The 20,962-nt window shown below is 47.7% G+C and overlaps 2 protein-coding genes and 1 pseudogene across 4 annotated transcripts; 1 reads left to right on the forward strand and 2 right to left on the reverse strand.

Moving 5' to 3' along the window:
* The first annotated feature begins 1,252 nt into the window (after positions 1-1,252).
* On the forward strand, positions 1,253-13,864 carry GLS2 (glutaminase 2). 3 transcript variants are annotated; one of them, XM_036759308.1, is made up of 19 exons: positions 1,253-2,114; positions 4,386-4,469; positions 5,128-5,227; positions 5,916-6,037; positions 6,335-6,464; positions 7,212-7,291; positions 7,383-7,546; positions 7,808-7,866; positions 8,697-8,729; positions 8,989-9,047; positions 9,456-9,522; positions 9,847-9,897; positions 10,073-10,249; positions 10,629-10,760; positions 10,855-10,947; positions 11,110-11,171; positions 11,690-11,766; positions 12,154-12,217; positions 12,313-13,864. In XM_036759308.1, exons 1-19 carry the CDS (start codon positions 1,921-1,923, stop codon positions 12,467-12,469), a joined length of 1,905 nt encoding a protein of 634 aa, XP_036615203.1. In that variant the 5' UTR covers positions 1,253-1,920; the 3' UTR covers positions 12,470-13,864. The 3 variants fall into 3 exon arrangements, with proteins under 3 accessions (XP_036615203.1, XP_036615206.1, XP_036615205.1); XM_036759310.1 differs by lacking the exon at positions 1,253-2,114 and adding an exon at positions 2,223-2,398; XM_036759311.1 differs by lacking the exon at positions 4,386-4,469 and having other exon boundaries at positions 1,723-2,114.
* Positions 13,865-14,016: 152 nt separating this feature from the next.
* SPRYD4 (SPRY domain containing 4) lies at positions 14,017-15,954 on the reverse strand. Its single transcript, XM_036759312.1, has 2 exons — positions 15,801-15,954; positions 14,017-14,907 (listed from the first exon to the last, which is right to left on the reverse strand). Exons 1-2 carry the CDS (start codon positions 15,877-15,879, stop codon positions 14,369-14,371), a joined length of 618 nt encoding a protein of 205 aa, XP_036615207.1. The 5' UTR covers positions 15,880-15,954; the 3' UTR covers positions 14,017-14,368.
* A 3,543-nt stretch (positions 15,955-19,497) lies between these two features.
* On the reverse strand, positions 19,498-20,575 carry LOC118852118 (annotated as a pseudogene).
* Positions 20,576-20,962: the final 387 nt, after the last annotated feature.

The raw sequence follows: 20,962 nt of genomic DNA on the forward strand, positions 1-20,962 counted from the left end.
TCACACAGTCAATATGTATCACATGCAGTACTTGAAACCTAATCTTTGTGACCCTATGATTGGTGTTCTTTATTCACTCTCTAGGTGCAGCTTATTATTGTAAATTTATACAGCATCTTTCTCTTGAGAAGATCAAAGCATTTCACAGATAAATTCACAATTACAGTATTGGGAAGGACCTTAGTGGCCATCTAGGTCAACCCATAACACACAATTCCTCTCTTTACAACATTCGTCAAACAAGGAAAGTGAAGGTTTATATTCTCAAAGATGCAGAACTGAGGCAAGGACACGATGACCTCCACCAAAATCAGGCCTTAAGATTTAGGGCTCTCTAAAAAGTCTTCCACAAATCCTTTCCTTGATAGGAACCAAATCCTCTGGCAGATGGGGTGGGAGAGGCCTACCAGCTGTACCCAAAAGAGCTGAGGCTTAGGTGTACACCATAATCAACACATTTAAAAATATTCCTACCATAAACAAGGCAAAGAGGCAGGACTACCGCACACTCTCCCCCAAATCCCTTCCACACAAAGACCTCGGGCTGCCATTTTGAGACTTCTTTTCCCCTTCAAGACGGCCCTTAGCATTTTTAACCTGCTTTCACTATATAAAAACGTCAAGGAGAGATAGGTTGAAGCATACACTCATTTGCCTCGACCTTAAATTCCCCTCCTTTCCATTTCCACTAAGCCCTACTAACTCAGGGACAACTCGACCATTTACCCTGATGGGACCACCTGAACATAGCCCATGCTCAGGGTCTGGGGATGGTGTGGGAGGGTCTTTCCTTTGGGGACATTTTGCAGTGATACAGAATGAATGAGCCCGTACTTCTCTGCTCAAAGAAGCTCCCTCCTCCCCATTCTTACCGGGGCACACGGGGGACGGTCAGCTGACCCTCAAACACCCTCCCTAGCTGCACCCTCACAATCAGCCTGGTGAGGTGGGTGGGGCCGGTGTTACGATGCCCTCTTGTACAGGTGAGGACACTGAATCAGCTCCAGAGGTGACACGACTGCATCTCTCCCCCGCCCCCATCTATGACTGGTCCGAAGGAGGGTCACGACCCAGAGTCAGATCTTCGAGCAACCTGACTTGGGAGGAGGGGGTGAGGAAGAGTAAGGGAGAGGGGTGGGCTTCCCACCCTTCAGTTACGAGGGTCGGTCTTACCCACCGCCCCCTGGCTGTAACTTCCCAGAGGGCTGGCACAGAAAATCGCCAGCTTGGTCATCTCAGTATCCCCCCCCAGAAAGTGGTCGAGAAGACGTGGAACGAACCGGTGACCTCACCCGCATTTCCCGCTCCAGGGCCTCGCGGCTCCCCTCCGCGGGTGACCTCCATCATCCCTTCCTCTTCCTGGAGCCTGAGCGCCGGCTCGCGCCTCGCGCCCTCGGGTTTTCCCACGCTCCGGCAGCGCGAGGTGCGAGCTGCGCAGACCGCTGCGCACGCGCAGAATCGTGGGGCTAGGGCGGGGGGCAGAGTGGGGAGGAACTTGGAGAGCCAGAAGAGAAGCGGTTCTTCAGCAGGACCCCCTCCTCCCAGCCTCTGTCCCATTACTGGGCCGTCTCACCTTTTCCCCACGCCCACCCTAATTCCCTCCCTCTACTCGCTCATTGGACTCGACCCTTGCCCATCCCGCCCCTCGCTCTTGCTCCAACCCCCCCCCTTCCTCACTCCTCCCTCCCCCCATTCCTCAATCTTTGAACGTACTTAGGGTCACAGTGGGGGGATTGACACGCACCGCTGTTGGAGGCTCCTGAAAAGAGGCAGGACTCTCCCCTTTCCCGCCGCCTCCCGCAGCTGTCCCTTCCGAACCTCACCTATACCTGCACCTCTCCACCACCCTCCCCTCCCAGCCCCACCCCAACCAGCTCCCTCCTAGGCTCGCTCGCCAGACCGACTGCTGGAGGCGCGAGGATGCGCTCCCTGCGAGCTCTCCGGGGAGCTCTGCACGGGCCAAGTGGACAGCCTCCCGGGCGGAGAGGATGGGGTCCCTTGGCCCAGGGACCCCTCCTTGTTGGAAACGTTCGCCACCATCTGAATGAAGCCGCCGCCGCGGCGCAAGCCAGAGAGATGCTGAACAGCCACCAGCCGCAGCATCAGAAGGAACAGTAAGGCGGGAGGAGGCGGGAGGCAGGAGGGGTTGCCCTCGTGCGACAGCGCCCCAAGCTCCAGCGTCTTCCCTCCCTCCTCCTCTGCAAAGCGCTCTGCTCTCTCCCCTCTTCTCCACGTCCCCCCCCCCCCCACTTCTGATCTCTCCACTCCCGCCGCGCCACACCGTGATGCCCTTGCCTTGGGATTTGGGGGTTTGGGTCCGGCCCACCTGGGCTATCCTGCGGAATCCTTCGGGACGAGGGTTGAGTCATATTGACCCCCCGGAATGTACATTTGCAAGGTGCGTAGGTGGGCCGAGCACTGCCCTGGAGTCTCGGGGCACAAGCCTATTTCCCACCCCTCCCTAATTCTACTTCATTCTCCCTTCCCACCTTTCCTTCCCGATCCCAACCTAGTGTAACCTGGGGTGTTTAGGCTTAGTTGGAAGCCCGGGTTACACCAATATATATGTTGTTGTCTATTCTATAATGCCGGATGCGGGTCGTTTGGTATTTACATGTAGAGTACACTTCTAGTTAAATATTTGCACGTAGAGGATGGGGTGGGGCAATGTTTCGGCAATATTTCCTCCAGTGTCTATCTAGCTTTTTGTCCGATATGTGTGTGTTTAGATATATGATATATGTATATACATATACTTAAATGTGTATGTACGTGTGTATGTCTTTGCCTTCACTGTGTTACGTGGTCTGAGTGAATCGGGAGTGATGGGGTTTGTTATTGCTGCATTAGCTCAAGCCTAGGAGAGTATGCGTGTGTGTGTGTGTGTGTGTGTGTGTGTGTGTGTGTGTGTTTTAGACAGCAGCTGGGTCATAAATTAAGTTTACGGAATAGGATAGATTTTTTATGTGAGTACTTAAAGGGGAAGTTTCTTTGTACTTCACAGTCTTGTGAGGATAGAATAAAATAATATTTGAAAAGCACAGAGCCTAGCACATAGTAGTCACTTAATAAATGCTGGTTCACTTCCTGCCCTCCCTCCCTCCCCCCTGCAGCGTAATTAATTCACTGAGAATTAGATTTCCCCAGCTCAAAGGCAGCCAGCAAGCCAGACTAGGATCTTGTTTGCTTATGTGTAGGTACATGTGTGCTGGCCTTTCTCCCTTACCCCAAATGTCCCCATTCTCTGGGAGTCTGCGTGATTCTGCACTTTTCTTCCCTGCTGAACAAATTTTGCTAGTGCTAAACCTCCCAGTCCAGTTTATCTCTTCCTCCTTCCTCTCTAGGCTTGGGATGCCAGACAGAGGTAGGATGGGAAAAGTCAGGATTCTCAAAGACTTCTACATACACACTAACATATATATATATGTATATATATATGTATGTATATATATATGCACACAGACATACATATATACACATACACATATGTGTGTGTATATATATAGATATAGATATAGATATAGAAATAAACGCACATCAGCCCTCTCTTTTGACTCTGGGTCAAGCTCCAGAAATAGATATAAATTCCACCCAAAGTCTGCATTGTAGAGAAGGGACAGGAAAAAAAGGATTCCTCCCTCTTGATGTTTATTTCATAAAAAACAAAGGGTAAAGATATCCTTCCTGAAATTTTTACATGAGTCCCCCAGTATTTAAACTTATACCACAAGTGCCACATATCAAAGATTAAGAAATCTACCCCACTTCTTCCCAGTATACCAGGGAGTATCCCTAGCGTATTGGATCATAAACATGAATGGGTTTGTTTCAGTCTTTGTGACTCCCATATGGGGTTTTCTTGGCAAAAATACTGGAGTGGTTTGCCATGTGGTTTGCCATTTCCTTTTCCAGTGGGTTAAGGCAAAAGAGGTTAAGTGACTTGCCCAGGGTCACACAAGGTAGTACGTGTCTAAGGCTGGATTTGAACTCAGGTCTTCCTGAATCCAGGCCCGGTGGTTCTATTCACTGAGCTACCTTGCTGTCCTCCCTGAATGGGTAGAGGAAGATGAAAAAAACATTGTTTTATTGCCCCTCTTCTCTGAGGAGATAGAAGTACTTAAATTTTAAAGAATGAGCCTCCTCAGTATTCTCTTGTGCCCCTCTTTCCCTCTCAACATAAAAAAGCAATAAGATAAGGAAACTAGTCATCAAAGAGTTAGCTTTCCAACATCCTACGGGAATAGAAACCGATGATACCCCAAGTTCAGCTCCCTCTTCCACAAAAATGTGCTCTGGGAATGGGAAAGGAATGGCAATACAAGATTTAACTGTCTTTCAATATTGTCCTGGGACGTGTGCCCTCTGAGTGTTGAATGTTGGTCCAGACCAGGAAGGAGTGACACTGAAGCTGGGGGCTCCCAGATGGAGACATGGGAGAGGAGGAAAGCCGTCCCCTCTGGGCCCCAAAGGTATATCAACTTTGTGCCTTTCTTCTGCTCCCCAGCCATAAATACCACCTTGCCAGAACTATTTGTATGCTCTTATTCCCTTGGAGTACCCTTCAGAATTGAGGTCAACTTTCTTCTCCATTCCCCTATCGACTCCCATACTTTCCCTTCCCTCATTGAGGGCTAGCCATACCCTTCTAACCTGGACTCTTCCCAGAATCAGGCTTGGCCATTAGAGATAGGGAACCATTCCTCTTTGCCCTTTCTTTTTAGCCAGTGCCTGTCCTGTGTCCCAATCCTGAAAGATATTGATTCCAAGTGACTGTTGGAGTTGAAAGGCATCTGATAAACTTATCCCTTGGAGGGTTACCTCAAGGTATTCCCTCTCCCAGGGGTATTAGGGATACAGGCTCTTTAATAAGAGATATCTGAAGACTAGAAGATCTTCAAGAACCAAAAAAACAAACCCACAAACCTCTAATGGTGGAATTGTAGGCACTGTGACAAAAATAGGAGACATGGGTGGGGGAGGGGGACCTTCCTTCATATCTGAAATGTAGCCTTTGCATTTCTACTTATAAGACAGTCTTTAACCTCTGCTCCTAGAAGAATCGGGAAAGAAGTCTAGAGAATGCATCTGAGACCTCTGATCTCTCCCCTTATCCACACCCCCAAACAGTGATTCATCAGAGAGTGGCATGCTGTCCCGCCTGGGTGACCTGCTCTTCTACACCATTGCTGAAGGACAAGAAAGGATCGCCATCCATAAGTTCACTGCTGTGAGCTATTCTGCAGCTTCCCCTACTTAGCTCCCCAGGTTTCTGAAGGAGTAGGAGAAAAAAAGGGCAGCATGTATGCAAAACTGCTGTTGGGAACCTATAATACATGAGGTTAAGTAACTAGTGGTATAAAAACTCCTAAGTTAATAGGGGCCATCTTATCCCTGTCTCAGGCGTGTCTATTGACCTTCCAAGTCAATCTAGGATAGTTTCCAAGGGAATACCCTCTGATCTTGGCTCTTTGAACTATGAACCAGTGAATTCGAACCAAGTACAGAAGTTATTATTTTTCTCTATGAGAGAGACCAGTACTTTCTTTCATAAATTATAGAATCTTAGAGTTTAAAGGAACCTGTTTCAGAAGTGCTTTGTCCAAAGCATGAATCAGTCCCCTCTATAGCATCCCCAGAAAGCCATATGGATTCTGTCCAGCCTCTTATCTGAAGACCTCCAATTTTAGGAAACTCACTGAGTATCTATTCTATTCTTCCTTAGCTTGAGGTGAAATCTACCTCCCTCCAACTCCTACCAATTGGTCCTTCTTCTATTAGTAAAAGGCTGAGACCAGGAAAAGAACACCACTGTGTTTCAGTACTCATAGTTAAATAGGGGCTGGCAAGATGTTGGGTTAGGAAAGGATAGAGAGAGCTCATCCCAGAGTTCATAGAGCCATCTCTTTCCCCTGAAGGCACTGAAAGCCACCGGGTTGCAGACATCAGATCCCCGGCTCCGGGACTGTATGAGCCAGATGCGGCGGATGGTTCAAGAATCCAGCAGTGGGGGTCTCTTAGACCGTGATCTCTTTAGGAAGTAAGAGCCTGAGTACAAAAGCACTTCTTTCACTTCTGTCTAAAAATTACAAATTCATAGGATATTAAAACTGGAAGAGATTTTAGAGATCACGTCATGCAATCTATTTTTATAGATGAGGAAATTGTGGCCCAGAGAACCTGTGATTCACCCAAGGTCTCACAGGTAGTTAGGGTCAAGCTCTAACCCACCTCTTATCTTACTGTTTCCTTCCCCCAACCCTGAAGGGTCCTGGAGAGTGGGTGGTGTAATATTTTAACTTCATCCCCCTGATTCAGTTGTGATTGTGTGGTCCAGATGTGTGAGCAGCAACATTGTGCTCCTGACCCAGGCGTTCCGAAAGAAGTTTGTCATTCCTGACTTTGAGGAATTCACAGACCATGTGGATCGCATCTTTGAGGAGACCAAAGAACGCACAGGAGGCAAGGTGAGGAACAGGGCAGTAAAGAGAAAGGAAACATGCTCTGGGGTGGAGTATACTTTATTCTCTAAGGTCTTCCATGGCTATGGAAGAGGATTGTGAATGAATCCCAATGATTGGGAGCCAAATGACAGCGTTCCCTCTCCCCCACCAAAAAAACGGTTTCCAGTTCAATAAAGTTCCTCAGGTTCCCAGGTGGGAAAGCAAGGAAGAAGACCAACTACTATAAGGATTTGGCCATTTGATTGAAGTGGATATCAAAAGGAAACTGTTGGAAGATAATGTATATACATCTATATCTAAAGGAATCTATTTCCAAGGACTTCCCTTTTTGTGCTTATAGATAGAGCTAATGTCCAAGCAGTTCTTTCACATGCTTAGGGACTATAAAAAGAGGGAATCCTCCAAAATACATAACAAAGGACTTTGGGCTGGGGGTGGGGACATGTAGAAAGCCACAATTTGTAAACTTGTATTTGAAAAGCTGAAAAATTTGAAGGCTGAAAGTCTTCAACTGCAATTGGATCACTACTTATTGGGAACATTGTCAAGGGGATTCCTATTGAACTAGATGACCTCTGAGATACCTTCCAACCCGGTGATTATGTGAAATTTTAACTTAGGTCATCAATTGTCCTGCCACCCTTTACTTTAACACCTCTCTCTCTCCCTCTCCCTTTCCCTCTCCCTCCCCCTACCTCCTCTCCTTTCTCTCCCCTCTCTTTGCTTTCTTTCTTCTCTCTCTCCCCACAGGTGGCAGCCTACATTCCCCAACTAGCCAAGTCAGATCCTGATCTATGGGGTGTCTCACTATGCACAGTGGATGGACAAAGGTGAGGATGCTGGGTAAGAGGGAAGAGTAGGCAGGGAGGGAAGAGTTGCAGGACTAAGGCCACCCTTTTCATAGCTTTTCTCTATCTATAGGCACTCAGTAGGACAAACTAAGATCCCCTTCTGTCTACAGTCCTGTGTGAAGCCTCTCACTTACGCCATATCTGTCAGCAACCTGGGCACTGAGTATGTGCATAAATACGTGGGCAAAGAGCCCAGTGGTCTACGTTACAATAAGCTTTCCCTCAATGAAGAAGGTGAGAGCTGCCATAACTCAGACCAAAGCATAGGCTGCTACTTTTCTGCTTTTCCTTTTTGCTTTCCATCAGTCTTAACCCCCTCTTCACGTGCTTCTCTACCCCTTCTTTTAGTTCAGTATTCTCCACCTTCCCAGGAAAATGGTCTGTGAGTTTCAGACTGACCAATAGAATGAGAGGACTGAGGGCAATAGAAGGTGGGAAGCAGTCATGTCCCAGAACCCCCACTGATAGAGCCTTGGGTGGATTGTGTCTCCCCAGGAATCCCTCATAATCCAATGGTAAATGCTGGTGCCATTGTTGTGAGTTCCCTGATAAAGGTAAGGGTCCTGACCTCAGGCCAAAAATACTGCCAGAACTATTCATCTTTCAAGTGTCTCTGGCTCTGTATTCCCCATTTTCCTCTGAGGCAAAGTGTAACACTGTTCTGCCTTAGCCAGATCTTCAAATAAACTTACACCTAATGCTGATTCACCAGAGGGGACAGGGAGACAGTGTAAGGATCCTGCTCTTACCATCTCTTTGGAAAAGTCTCAGTAGAATGGGTACATTCCCTGCCCTAGCATAATGCCTTGGGTCCTTAGAGAAAAGGCTCCAGCTACCTCCCTGATCCCAAAGGCTAAGTGCCAAGACCAGGGGGAGGACAGCACCTTTCTGTGCTGATTGGCCACATCAGGGTGACGGAGTAGACAGGAGAAAGGGTGAATGGCCGGAACGCAAGCAGCTATTACAGTCACCTGGAACTGCTGAGTTGGCCTTGGGCAGGGGTATCAGACTGGCCCACCACCTGTAGGCCTCCCAGGCCTTGAGCAATAACCCTGAGGGCAGCGACACCCTGGGAGCCAATCACAGCCCCTGTTGAAGAAGGTGGTACCAGATTGCCCTCCCCCCACTGCTAGGGTATAGGAGCCTGTGTTTTTGATCCTCTAAGCAGCACGTTGGTGTGGGGAAGTGGGAGATGGGTCTGGTCCCCTCATTATTGCTCAGTGCTGGCCGCTCTGGGTCATGTGTCCAGATGTTAATCCCTACTTTCATTCCTACCATGTCTCCATCAAGATCAATCCTCTTCCCCCTACCAGATCCCTCTGTGTCTACCATAGGGTCATCACCTCATCCTTTCCCCTTTGCTGATATATATATCTTTTTGCAGATGGACTGCAATAAAGCAGAGAAGTTTGATTTTGTAAGTTTCCTTGCTGCCACATGAAATGTTCCCAGTAGCCAATGCACCAGCCCAGATAATGACCCTCATTCTCTGAGGTGTGGGAAACTACTAGGCTTTGCCTTGAATTGGGGAGCCCTTTGAAGTTCCTGAGCTCTATAGCCAAACTGGGATTAATGTTAAGTGGTTCAGAAGACCTTGTCAGCTTGGTCTTTGTCAAGGTAGAGGTTTTCATTACTTAGGTCGAATATTTTTCCTGATAACTCTTATTATCTTCTAGGTGTTGCAGTATCTAAACAAAATGGCGGGAAATGAATATATGGGTTTCAGCAATGCTACGTAAGACTCCATGAGAGATTTTTAAGACTCCGTAAGAGATTTTTTGGGCGAAAGGGGAAATCTAAGGGTGTTTTGGGGCATCTGCTGCCCCTATTCTATAACCTAACATTAGTGCTTCATTTCACTAAGGTATAGCTTTTTTTTTTTTTTTCAGTAGATAATGGATTGAGGTTGATAATGATTAGGACACTGCGTGGGCTCCATCCCTGCCCTGGATGTTTCCTAGTCTAGTCAACCTGGAATAGATTGTAGGAAGGCTTTCTATGGCCTACACTGTAAAGCAAGACCCTTCCCTGCTCAGGGTCAGTTTAGTAGGCTATCTAGAATATGATTTCCCCCCATCCAGAGAAAATATTTCCTCTTTTTATGACCTACTCCAAACTTGAGGCTAACTAGTTTTTGCTGCAGGTTCCAGTCGGAAAAGGAAACTGGGGATCGGAATTATGCCATTGGCTACTATCTCAAGGAGAAGAAGGTAAGAGAGGACACTGAAGGGAGTGAGTAGAAATTCTGTTGGAACTAGAGGGGCAGGAGGCAGCTAGGTGGTGCAATGGATAGAGTGCTGGCCCTGGAATCAGGAGGACTTGAGTTCAAATATGGCCTCAGACCCTAGCTGGGTGACCCTGGGCAAGTCACTTAACTCCAACTGCTTCCTCCCCTTCCCCCTCAAAAGAAAAGAAACTAGAGGGCAAGAAGCTTATCTGGTGTTAAGGAATTTGGACTGAAAAGCCATGATTTCTGTTGATTAAATGGTGCCAACCTAAAGCAGTTAATGCATTTTTCTGTTTTTCCCCTGCAGTGTTTTCCTAAGGGAGTTGACATGATGGCTGCATTGGACCTCTATTTCCAGGTAAATAAAACACATTTCAGCTCCGAGCCTTCTGAGTGGGAACTAGAGACAAAATACTCTCCATGCTGAAAGGGATGTCTTGTAGGGAAGGCTTTTCTCATATCAGGCTCCCCATCCAAAATGAAAGTAGTGGCGGGTTACACAACATCCTCCACCATATCCCTTGTTTCCCTAGCTGTGTTCAGTGGAGGTGACATGTGAATCGGGCAGCGTCATGGCAGCCACACTCGCCAACGGCGGAATCTGCCCTATCACGGGCGAGAGCGTGCTGAGTGCTGAAGCTGTTCGCAACACCCTCAGCCTCATGCATTCCTGTGGCATGTATGACTTCTCTGGACAGTTTGCCTTCCATGTAAGTCTACTTGGGCTACCCACATTTCCTGTCAAGAGATATTCAGGCTGATCTTGGTTCTTTTCTTCCAGTCAAAAGATCAGGCTATTAAGCAAGAGCCTTTGGGGATGGAGGGGAGGGGGAAGAAGGACCTAAATGTAGAAGGAAGCTATTAATTGGCTGGCCAGATTAGCAGCATTATAGAGGAGATGTACATGTAAGGAAAATCATAGGTTAATTAAGAGAATGTTGAAAAAAATATTCTCAGGAGCCTGAACAGCACCTTGGCTGACCACTCAAGTGGGAGAGCCTAAGAGTCAGGCATGTGGCCTCTCCCACAGTGGTTACATGGCCAAGTTCTGTACAGTGCACATGTTCAGTTCCATCTTTGGCCCTCCAGGTGGGCCTTCCAGCCAAGTCTGCAGTGTCAGGAGCCATCCTGCTTGTGGTACCTAACGTCATGGGGTTGATGTGCCTGTCACCTCCATTAGATAAGGTGGGGAACAGCCACAGGGGAATCAGCTTCTGCCAGGTAAGTTGTACCTTTAGGATCCAATCCAAATCAAATATTTGTTGAGTACCTAATATATGTTACTTTCCATGTCTCCCTTTGGCTGTGACTGTAGAAGCTGGTATCTCTCTTCAACTTCCACAACTATGACAATTTGCGGCACTGTGCTAAGAAGCTGGACCCTCGACGTGAAGGAGGAGAAGTACGGGTAAGAAAAATCATGGTTGGCTGTAGAAATATTCCTAAAATAGACCATTCCTAAAACCTTAAGCAGCAAGCACCCATGACTGCTCATCTAAGTGGGCCTGGATGCATTAGGGCTGTGCATGTGGCACCACTGTCCTTTGGTAACTGATTGTTTTCTCCCCAGAACAAGACTGTGGTGAACCTGCTTTTTGCTGCCTACAGTGGAGATGTTTCAGCTCTTCGAAGGTAGTGTCACCTAAAAATAAAAACTTGGGCTCGTAGATGAAGAGCTAGAAGAGCTTTAGTGACTAATCCAGCTCCCTGTTGTGTTATAGATGAAAACAATGAAGCCCAGGGAGGTTGTGACTTAACTGAGGTCACACAGGGAGTGTGGCAGCTGGGATTGGCATCTGGGTCTTCTGGACTCCTGTAGAGCCAGTGCCTGCTGCCACCTACAGAAGGGTGCTGTTGGATAGAATTGGGAGGCTAAAAGCAGGGCCCTGTGAATGAGGACACACCCAGCAAATCTGAGGACTGGTATTTCTGGATATCATCCTGCTCCCACTCTTACTTGGGAGTATCAGGTTCACGTGGGCACAGAACCAACAAGGCCCCTGGCAGAGCTGGAGCACTTCAGGCATGGCAGAGACCCTCTTCCTTATTTTCTTCCACGCTTCTCCGAGTACCAACCCTGTTTCAGAAGGGACACTGCTGGTGACATCAGAACTGAAGGACACCAGCAACCCTTGTGCAATTGCTCCTAGGTTTGCCCTATCAGCCATGGACATGGAACAGAAGGACTATGACTCCCGCACAGCACTACATGTCGCTGCAGCAGAAGGTATCTGAAAGATCAACAAGGGCTCCAGACCATAAAAGCCCACCTGTTGGTGTATTCCATCTACTCACCATCACATCCCATTCCTTAACCTCTCAGGGTTACCAGAAACAGAGAATGAGCCAGCCTCCATTAGAGTACACGGATGCATTCATCCAAATTGAGTACTATTTCCTGGTCACTACTGGGGACACAATGCCAAATTAGGACCCCTGACTACAATGTACAGTATAGCTAGAATTATTCCCTACTGTTTAAAGGAGTAAGGGGATATGAAAAGAACTTTTTTTTTCCCTCCTTGCACCCAACCCTTCATTAAGGGTCAAGGGAGGCTAAAGGGTTCAGAGTTGTCAAAAGGCTTCCAAGCCTGGACCCTCTTTGTACCCCTAGGACACCTGGAGGTTGTCAAGTTCCTGGTGGAAGCCTGCAAAGTAAATCCTTTTGTGAAGGACAGGTGAGTAGGAGGAACCAGTAGGTGGGACTTCCCCTTGTCCCTTTTTATTGCTACCCAATTCCCCACTTGTCTGATTATTGCCCTCTCCTTCACAGGTGGGGCAATATTCCCCTGGATGATGCTGTGCAGTTCAACCATCTGGAAGTGGTCAAACTGCTGCAGGATTACCAGGACTCCTACACTTTGTCTGAGACTCAGGCTGAGGCAGCGGCTGAAGCCCTGTCTAAGGAAAACCTGGAGAGCATGGTGTAACAGGGACTATCCCCGCCCTTAAACAAGAATCAACAGGAATGAAGTCTACTTGGCTTCAGTGAGGGAAGAGGGGAAGTCAGCTTGATGTCTTAGGCCAGAGCCTATTAGAGGAGTTATCACACTGTCCCCAGTCCCTTCGCCTCCCCCACATCATGAGCCAGATCCACGCCCCCACTTTTTCAGACAAAGCCCAAAGAGGGGCCCTGGTGGCCACTGCCAGTTTTTGAATTGGGTTTTGGCCAGAAGGCTTGGGTTTCTGCATGGTGCAAGTAAGTACTTTGACTGAATTAGCATCCCCAGGGGTTTACCTAGGTTTCTTCTTAGATACAGCCAGTTCTCATTTAAGTAAGTGAACCTTTCCACAGACCTCCTTCTCCCTACCTCTCCTTCCCTTAGAGCTCTTAGAGGCTTGCACCTCCCTACCCCACCCCCAGCCAGAGTGGCATCAGTGCCTACAGTGGAGGACCCCTGGCACACATCCCTGCCACTGCTTGCTGGGAGCCTGAGCCACAGGGCTGGCAGGAGTTGAATTTGCATAATACAAGAACTATCTGTATTCTGTTTCTTCTCCCTGACTTCATGTCTGAAGAAACATATTAAAGAGAGGAAGAATGCACTGATGAGAAGCCTTGGGTTGTTACACCTCTCTTATAAGTATATACCAAGGAGAAATGGGGAAAGCTGAGAAGCCTGGTTTCAAGGAGGCTGAAGTGTACTATACGCCCTTCAGCCAGGATATAACGCTGCTAATAGTTCTTTTATAGATAGAGAAAGTATTTTGTGATCAAATAAAATTTTAATTACACAAATCACTATTTTTGTTAAACCCAGCCCTCTCCCTTTCTCCTTTGATGAGGGGTGTTTAGCCACCAGCACTACAATAGGAAGGGCCAGATTGTGTACAGAATGTATATTTATACAGTAATAGCCACTATATATACTTCAAACCTTGCTTTATAGGTTCTCCTTTCTTCTAGGAAAAGGCAAAGATCACATTCTTCTAATTAGGGGGTGAAGGGGACAATGGGTCCATGACCCAAAGAATACTATTTGTCGTATCATTTGACTAAAACTGAAAATTTTCAAGTGTCTCTGCCAAACATGAGTTAGGGGAGTCCTCCTGCCCAGCAGCCCCTTTACAAAATCCTCAAAGGAAGGAACGCCAATTCCCAGTACCAATGACTTAGCTAATCCCTAAGTTTTCTCCGTTGTCCTCCACAATTGTAACTGACTGATTGGATGTAGGAATCTGGACAGGCAGAAAGACTCATGGATGTTCCCAGTTGGAGCTGTGTGGGGCTAACAGGTTATGTGGTTCTGAGGTTGTTGGGGTCAGGGCCATGTTCTCAGGCTACAGCACACTGAGTCAATAAAGCACTTGTGAATGAGTTAAAAGTCCAGACTCTATGTACTACACAAAGAAAGGATAATGACACATTGACAACTTTGCCATTCCTCTAGCCACAAGTAGAAAGGGCTCATTCTGGAGAAGTTTGGTAGAACCCCCAAACACAAAACCAGGAGAATCCAAATATGGGCAGAGTGGGAAAGGGTCACCTTGGTTTATCTCTCATGTAGAATTATAGTAACAAAGAAAAGTAGAACTGTGGGGCAAACTTTCAGAATGCGTAAAATCTAAGACTAATTAGTGGCCCAATGGGAGGTACAGGTATCATTCTCTATGGTCCCCACCAAAATCAGACTCATGTGTCTGGCAGAATTGGGAGCTGTCTCTTCAACCTTCATAGGGAATATTAGAAAGAATGACAGAAGGATTTAAGATATTGCACAAGTGCCCAATAGTACTGGCTGAGTAAGTATGAGGTCTAGAATAAACTAGGCTAGACATATAAAAGGGCCCACCCAGGGGCTTCAGTGCAAGGCTCTAGTCAAGCCATCCTAGATTCCTTCAGGCACATCAAGCCCTGAGTGAGTCAGCAGTTCCCCATCCCAAAGGGCAAAGGCAGGTATCACTGGGCCCCGGAACTGTGTCCTTAAAGTGTATAGCACAGCAGGCCGGCTCACATCCACCAGGCTCAGTCTCTGCGCCTCATACTCCAGCAGCAGCCCCACCTTCTCAGGCTGGCCAACGCCTGTTATGGGGGCACTCTCATTGGCCAGCATGGCATGCCACTTCCGGTGAGCATAGGTGAACACCCAGGAATGCTCATCCACACCAATACAACAATCCCGTGGTATGTCTACATCCGCCACACCTATTCGGAAATGCTGAGATTTCTTGACTGTTACCTCCCAATAGTGCCGACCACTGGTGACCGCAGTGTTACCCAGCACCACAGCCCACTCCTTAAAGCGTTCCACGTTGAGGGCCACTTTGGTGGGCTCCAGCCCCACCATGCCATACTTAACACCGGTCTCCCCCTTGAAGAGTGCAAGGCTGGTATGAGCCGTCTTTTCTTCTAGCTTGAAACTGATAGCTGTGGAGCAAACCAGAGAAAGACAATGAAAATGAGACTGGGAGAGGAACTCTCAAGCCCAAGAGGGGAGGTGCCCCAAAAAGAAGAGCCTGGGGGGGTGGTTAGAAAGGGAGGTGATATTTGGAGGTCTGGGTCCTGGTTGGGAGTAGCAAAGGGGTGGCAGAGTAATATTGGGGGTGGCGTACTAGCTGGGGGCTGGAGAGGGATGGTGGGGCGACATTTGGAGGTCTGGGTCCTGGCTGAGAGTGGGAAAGGGGTGGCAGAGTGACATGAGGGGTGGCGTACTTGCTGGAGGCGGGATGGTGGGGTGACATTTTGTCTGGGTCCTAGCTGGGAGAGGGGTGGGCAGGATGAAATTCGGGGATGTGGGTCCCGGCTTGGAGCAGGAGGGATACTGGGATAACATTTGGAAGTCCGGGTCCCAGCTGGGGTGACGGGTTACATTCACGGGTCCTGGATCCTGGATGGGAATGGAAGAGGGGTGGCAGGGTGACACTGGTGGGGGCCAGATCTGGATATTTGCTGGGCGCGGGGAAAGGGTGGTGGGATGACGTTCGGGGTGTAGGTCCCGACTGGGAGAGAGGTGATATTCAGGGATCTGGGTCCTGGCTGGCAAGAAAAGGGGTGTCCCCAGAGTCCGAGACAAACAGACTTATTTCCCTGGACCCCCTACAGCTGTGGAAACACTAGAATTACCCCAGCTGTACGGAGAGGGGGCCAGGGTCGGAGAGACTGGGCCACCTGCGCGGGGGGCAGGGGGCAGGGACAAAAGCGTCCCCCTGACCGAAGCTGGAGGGCGGGAAAAGGGACGGACCGGGGAGCAAGTGTTCGGGGGGAAAAAGCCTCCGGAAGTAGGCAGGAGGTCCCCTGGGGGGCCAGCGGAGAACCCCTACCTCTCCGGGTGGCAGCGGCCGTGGCCCCCAACGACTCGGCTCTACAGCGACGCAGCACACGCGCTATGGGCAGCGCCATCTTGTGCCCGAGCTATCTGGACACGCCCCTCACGCCGGGACGCCGCCATCTCCGCTTCTTGGTCACGGGATCCGGAGAGGCTACGGCGCGGCGTGATGACGTCACAGGGTCTGAGAGGCCCCTGAAGATTGGGTGTGGCCTGAGGAGGTGGTCATTTGCGTGTTGTTCCCATGCTCCTCCTCCCTTCCTGGCCTTTAGGGGCTTCTACCCGCCCCCTGCCTGGGGCTATGAGGTCTGAAGCACTTTGCCAGCCATAGACCCCTCTGAAAGAGGTGTTGGTGGTGTTCGGTTGTGTCCTACCGTCTGAGACCCCATTTGGGGTTTTCTTGGCAAAGATTGGTTCTGCCCTTTCCTTCTCCAGCTTATTTTACAAGTTAGGAAACTGAGGCAAACAGGGTGAAGTGACTTGCCCAGGGTCACGCAGCTAAGAAGTGTCGGAGGCCAGATTTGACTCAACAAGGAGTCTTCTTCACTCCAGGCCTAGCGCTCTATCCATTGCACCACCTCGGTGCCCTTAGCAGTCCTTAAGAGTGTGGCTGCACAGACTACTTTGAACCTGGAGTTGTCCTGCCCCAGAAGACCCAACAATTGTGTATGAGTTGGGGAGAGTATAGCCCAGAGAAGGCACCATGTAAACTTAGACCGCTAAATAAAGCTAAACTTATGGAGGTCTCAAATGCAGGTGTAGAAGGATTAAATTGTATGTACCACCTATGGAGCATATGTGGGAAGAGACCTGTGGGGACCAGACAATGTCCCAATTTCTTGGGACTAGTGTGGTCACGCAATGAAGGGCTTGTTGGTTTGGGATGAACTAGCAAATCTTGGATAGTCCCTGGGTCATTCCCCACCCCTACTGATAGCTGCAAAGCACAGGTGACCAATCATCCTGAAATAGACATTTCTAGCCAGGGGTCAGGTGTTCCTGGGTCCCTCTGAGCTGGCTGTACTATGGAAAATGTCACCTAAAACTACTGAAGAGCTTCCTGAAAGAGCAGAGAGTGACCAGCAAACAGGAGGGGCCACCCTCCTGGCCTAGCTTGCCAGAAGATAGGGCCATGAGGGAAACAACCCAGAACCAAGTGAACATGAAATGTCTGTTTAGCAGTCCTACAAAGTGGTTCATATTTTAATTGAGAGAATAACATTAGTTATACTGTTAAGCATTTCTTTTGTATAAAGGAAATACTATTTGCCCTATAGCTTATCTACATTATCCATCTAGTATCTTTCTACTCTCTTTTGGGGTAACCTGAAACATGAGACAAATCTAAACTTCTGGTGTTCTAGAGCAAGAGTTCAAGAAAAAAGCTCACTTCAATTCATCCTCACTACCCTCTCCACCTCAGTGAGCTCTAGTAGCTTCTTATTACTTCCAGGATCAAATAGAAAGCCCTCTGTTTGGCATTTAGAGCCCTTCATAACCTGACCCCTTGCCACCTCTCAAAGAGGACCAAGATGACATCACTATGTTGGGGTCAAGGTACAGGGTGAACAACTAATCAGACCGATATGACCTTGGAAGGCTCTACCACAGGTCAGACACAAATAGTCCATATGAACATTTGGAGTAGAGATGTCTCTAAGTTTGCACGTCTCATATTTCTTTTGAGCTACTGCAATCCTGCCTCACTTATAGATCACAGCACCTTCTTTAATGCAGGCGTGCCATGCTGGGTGGCCCTTTGCCAGGGTCTTCCATATCTCACAATCAATTCCAAAGTTCTCCAGAGAAATCTTGAGTGTCCTTGTACCACTTCTTTTGACCTCCAACTGAGCACTTGTGTGAGTTCTCCATAAAATCGTCTTTTTACACAAATTACCCTTGGCATTCGAGCAATGTTGCCAGCCCACTGGAGTTGCACTCTCTGTAGGAGAGTTTGAAAACTTGGCAGTTCAGCTCAAGAAAGGACCTCAGTGTCTTGTACCTTATCTTGCCAGGTGATCTTCAGAATTTTCCAAAGACAATTCAAATGGAAGTGATTTAGTTTCCTGAAATGGCACTGGTAGACTGTCCAGGTTTCACAGGTATGTAACAATGAGGTCAGCACAACAGCTCTGTAAACCTTCAGTTTCGTAGGCAGCCTCTTCTCTCCCGTGCTTTCTTTTGGAACCTCCCAAACACTGAGCTAGCTCTGGCAATGTGTGTGTCAACCTCATCATCTATGTGTACATCTCAGGAAAGTATACTGCCAAGGTAAGTGAACTTATCCACAGCCTTCAAAATGTCTCCATTTGCTGTAACCAGTGGTTCTACATATGGACGGTGTGGTGCTGACTGGTGGAGAACCTGTTTTCTTGGTGTTAATTATTAGGCCAAAATTAGCACAAGCAGCAGAGAATCGATCCATACTCTGTTGCATCTCAGCCTCAGAGGCTGCTATAAGCGCACAGTCATCTGCAAACAAAAAGTTATACAACGAAATTTCCCTCCACTTTTGCCTTGGCTCATAGCATTTTCAAGTTTTTTCAGAAATTTACCCAGTGCAATAGCTGACCTTGATGTATCCTCGTTGAAGGCATCTGACAACATCACAGAAAACATCCTAAAAATCAGCACGGGAGTAAGCACACAGCCACGCTTCACTCCATTGGTGACTGAAAGTATGAGAGCATTGTCCATCACCTAGAACCCAGGCAAGCATGTCATCATAAAACTGATGAAAAATACTGATGAACTCCGGGCAACCAAATTTTGCCACAAGTCCTCACAACGGACAGTATCAAAAGCCTTTGTTAGATCAATGAATGTTGTGTACAGAATTCTATTCTGCTCCTGGCATTTCTGCTAGAGTTGTCAAGCAACAAACACCATACTGACCATTCCTTGGCCCCTTCTGAAGCCACGCTGTCTCTCAGGTAGATGACCATCTTCCAGGTGAAGGATAAATCTATTTAGGAAGACCAGCAAGAATCTTGCCAGTAATGACTAAGAGAGAAGATGCCTCCATGATTGTCACAGGACAGCCTATTTCCCTTTCCTTTATAGAGATGAACAGTGGAGGCATCCTTGAACTCCTGGGGGATAACCCTCCTCTTGCCATATAACCCAGAAAATTACAGTCAGCTTTTGTATGAGCAGTGGACCTCCTACCTTATAAATCTCAGATGTAATAGAATCAGCACCAGACACTTTGCTACACAAGAGGAGCCTAATGGCATTCAAAACCTCTTCTTCAGTTGGAAGTTTGGTGAGAGAAAGAGAGAGAGAGAGAGAGAGTGACTTCAACCTGAGGTATTCAGGCGGTGGCTCAGCATTGTTTGATAATGGTCTGCTGAGAATACTATGGAACTGTTTAGCTCATGTCTCCAAAATCATGTCCTTATCAGCCCAATCAATGTGGCTCCATCAGCACTGAGTAGCTGAGATACAGCACAGGTCTTTGGCCAATAAATAGTTTTCACGGCATCATAAAAGTGCTTTGGATTGTTACTATCAGCATAAAACTGAATTTCATCTGCCTTCTTACTGAGCCAAGAATCCTGCATCTCTCTAACTTTCACTTGTAGTTTACTTTTTTTTTTAAAGAGCCATAATTTATTGAGAGCGCATCCTCCCCCAACTCCACATATGGTGCCCTGCCCTCCCAGCCCCACTCCTCATGTCCAACTCCTTGGTCACTTCTGGTGTTCGTAGAACTTCTTTGCAATTTCCAAGGAGATAGATAGGGGAGGTGGGGATGAGTGTTTCTCAATGAGCCCATCAGTCTACTGTAACTTTCTTCTTCAAATTTGGTGAAATGAGCAGGCAATTCAAGTTTCTCATACAGTTCCTTCACTTAGGCAACCTCTGGATCTTTCTGTCCATAACTCTCCTCCAACATCTTTCTTTGCTCAGATGATGCCAGCTGAAGGCACTTCACCACCAGCCAGCTATATTTGTTGTCCTAGATATCAGTACCAATCTTGCCAGTCACACTAAGGTCACCAAAAAGGTCAAAGGTAATTATCCTGAATTTGAAAAAATTCCCCCATCTCCAGAAGGATGTTCTTGGCATTGGTGTGTGCTTTCTCCCCGTCTATGCCTGCCATGAACATAGCAGCAGCAAATGTTAAGTAGAAGGAGTAGAAAGCTCTTTATTTGACAATGATTTTATATCTCTGCTCAGTGAATCTGGTAAGATCAACCTTGCCCTGAGGGGCTGTGATAAGATCAAGGGTTTGGCCAGTCTCAGTCTGATCAGTAGGAAGAGTTCAGTGGGATTCAAGTAATAGGGCTGCCCAGGGCAGTAATGCTTCAAGAAGTGGTAGTACAGGCTTCCAATAACATGGCATCATTGATGGCATCCAAGCCAATGCCAGTCTTCTTATACTAGCATGGCTGTCCCCAGCTGGTGAGATATAAAATCATTGTCAAATAAAGAGCTTTCTACTCCTTCTACTTAACATTTGCTGTTACTAGGAAGAAAGCCTGGAGCTGCTCCGCACACCAGCCCACTGTTAGTGCTGTCTATAGACTGTCAGCATCCTACTTTCAGGGTTTCACCAGCTCTGAGAATACCATGAGCACTGACAAGCCTCAGTTGTATTTTCCCCCAAGGACATTGTACTCTAGGACCTCCTTGGGCCTGGCTATGGCATCTCCCACCTCAGGATGCCCCATCCCATCTTCTATCAGGATCTTTACAATCTGGGAGAAATGGTGGATGAAGTCTTGCTTCTCTTAGGCAAAATCTGATTTCTGATCTCTGTTCATTCTGGTGTCTGGATGAAGCCACAGCCCTCTCTGCGGGCTGGGGGGCTGCACTCTACTTTTGATGGAATTAAATGCTGCCTTCTTAGAGACAGATGAACTATCCTGCTGGTAAAGCCTGTAGAGTTCCCATTTTTTTGTTTAGCAGCTTCTGAATTTCCCCATCATTTTTGTCAAACCATTCTTGATGGTTTTTAGGTGTCCTAACCCAGATGAGTAAATGCAGTACTGTACAACCAAATCTCTGAAAGCTTCCTACTCTTTTTCTGCTCCACCGTTGCCAACCTTATGTTGGTTCAGCTTTCCCTTCAAATTAGCACAGAACTGTTCTTGCTGGGAGAGGTGCCCTAATCTGTTGACATTAAGTCCTCTGGTAGTTGTTTTGCCTTG

The sequence above is a fragment of the Trichosurus vulpecula genome, chromosome 5 (genome assembly GCF_011100635.1).
Source record: "Trichosurus vulpecula isolate mTriVul1 chromosome 5, mTriVul1.pri, whole genome shotgun sequence".
Taxonomy (NCBI): domain Eukaryota; kingdom Metazoa; phylum Chordata; class Mammalia; order Diprotodontia; family Phalangeridae; genus Trichosurus; species Trichosurus vulpecula.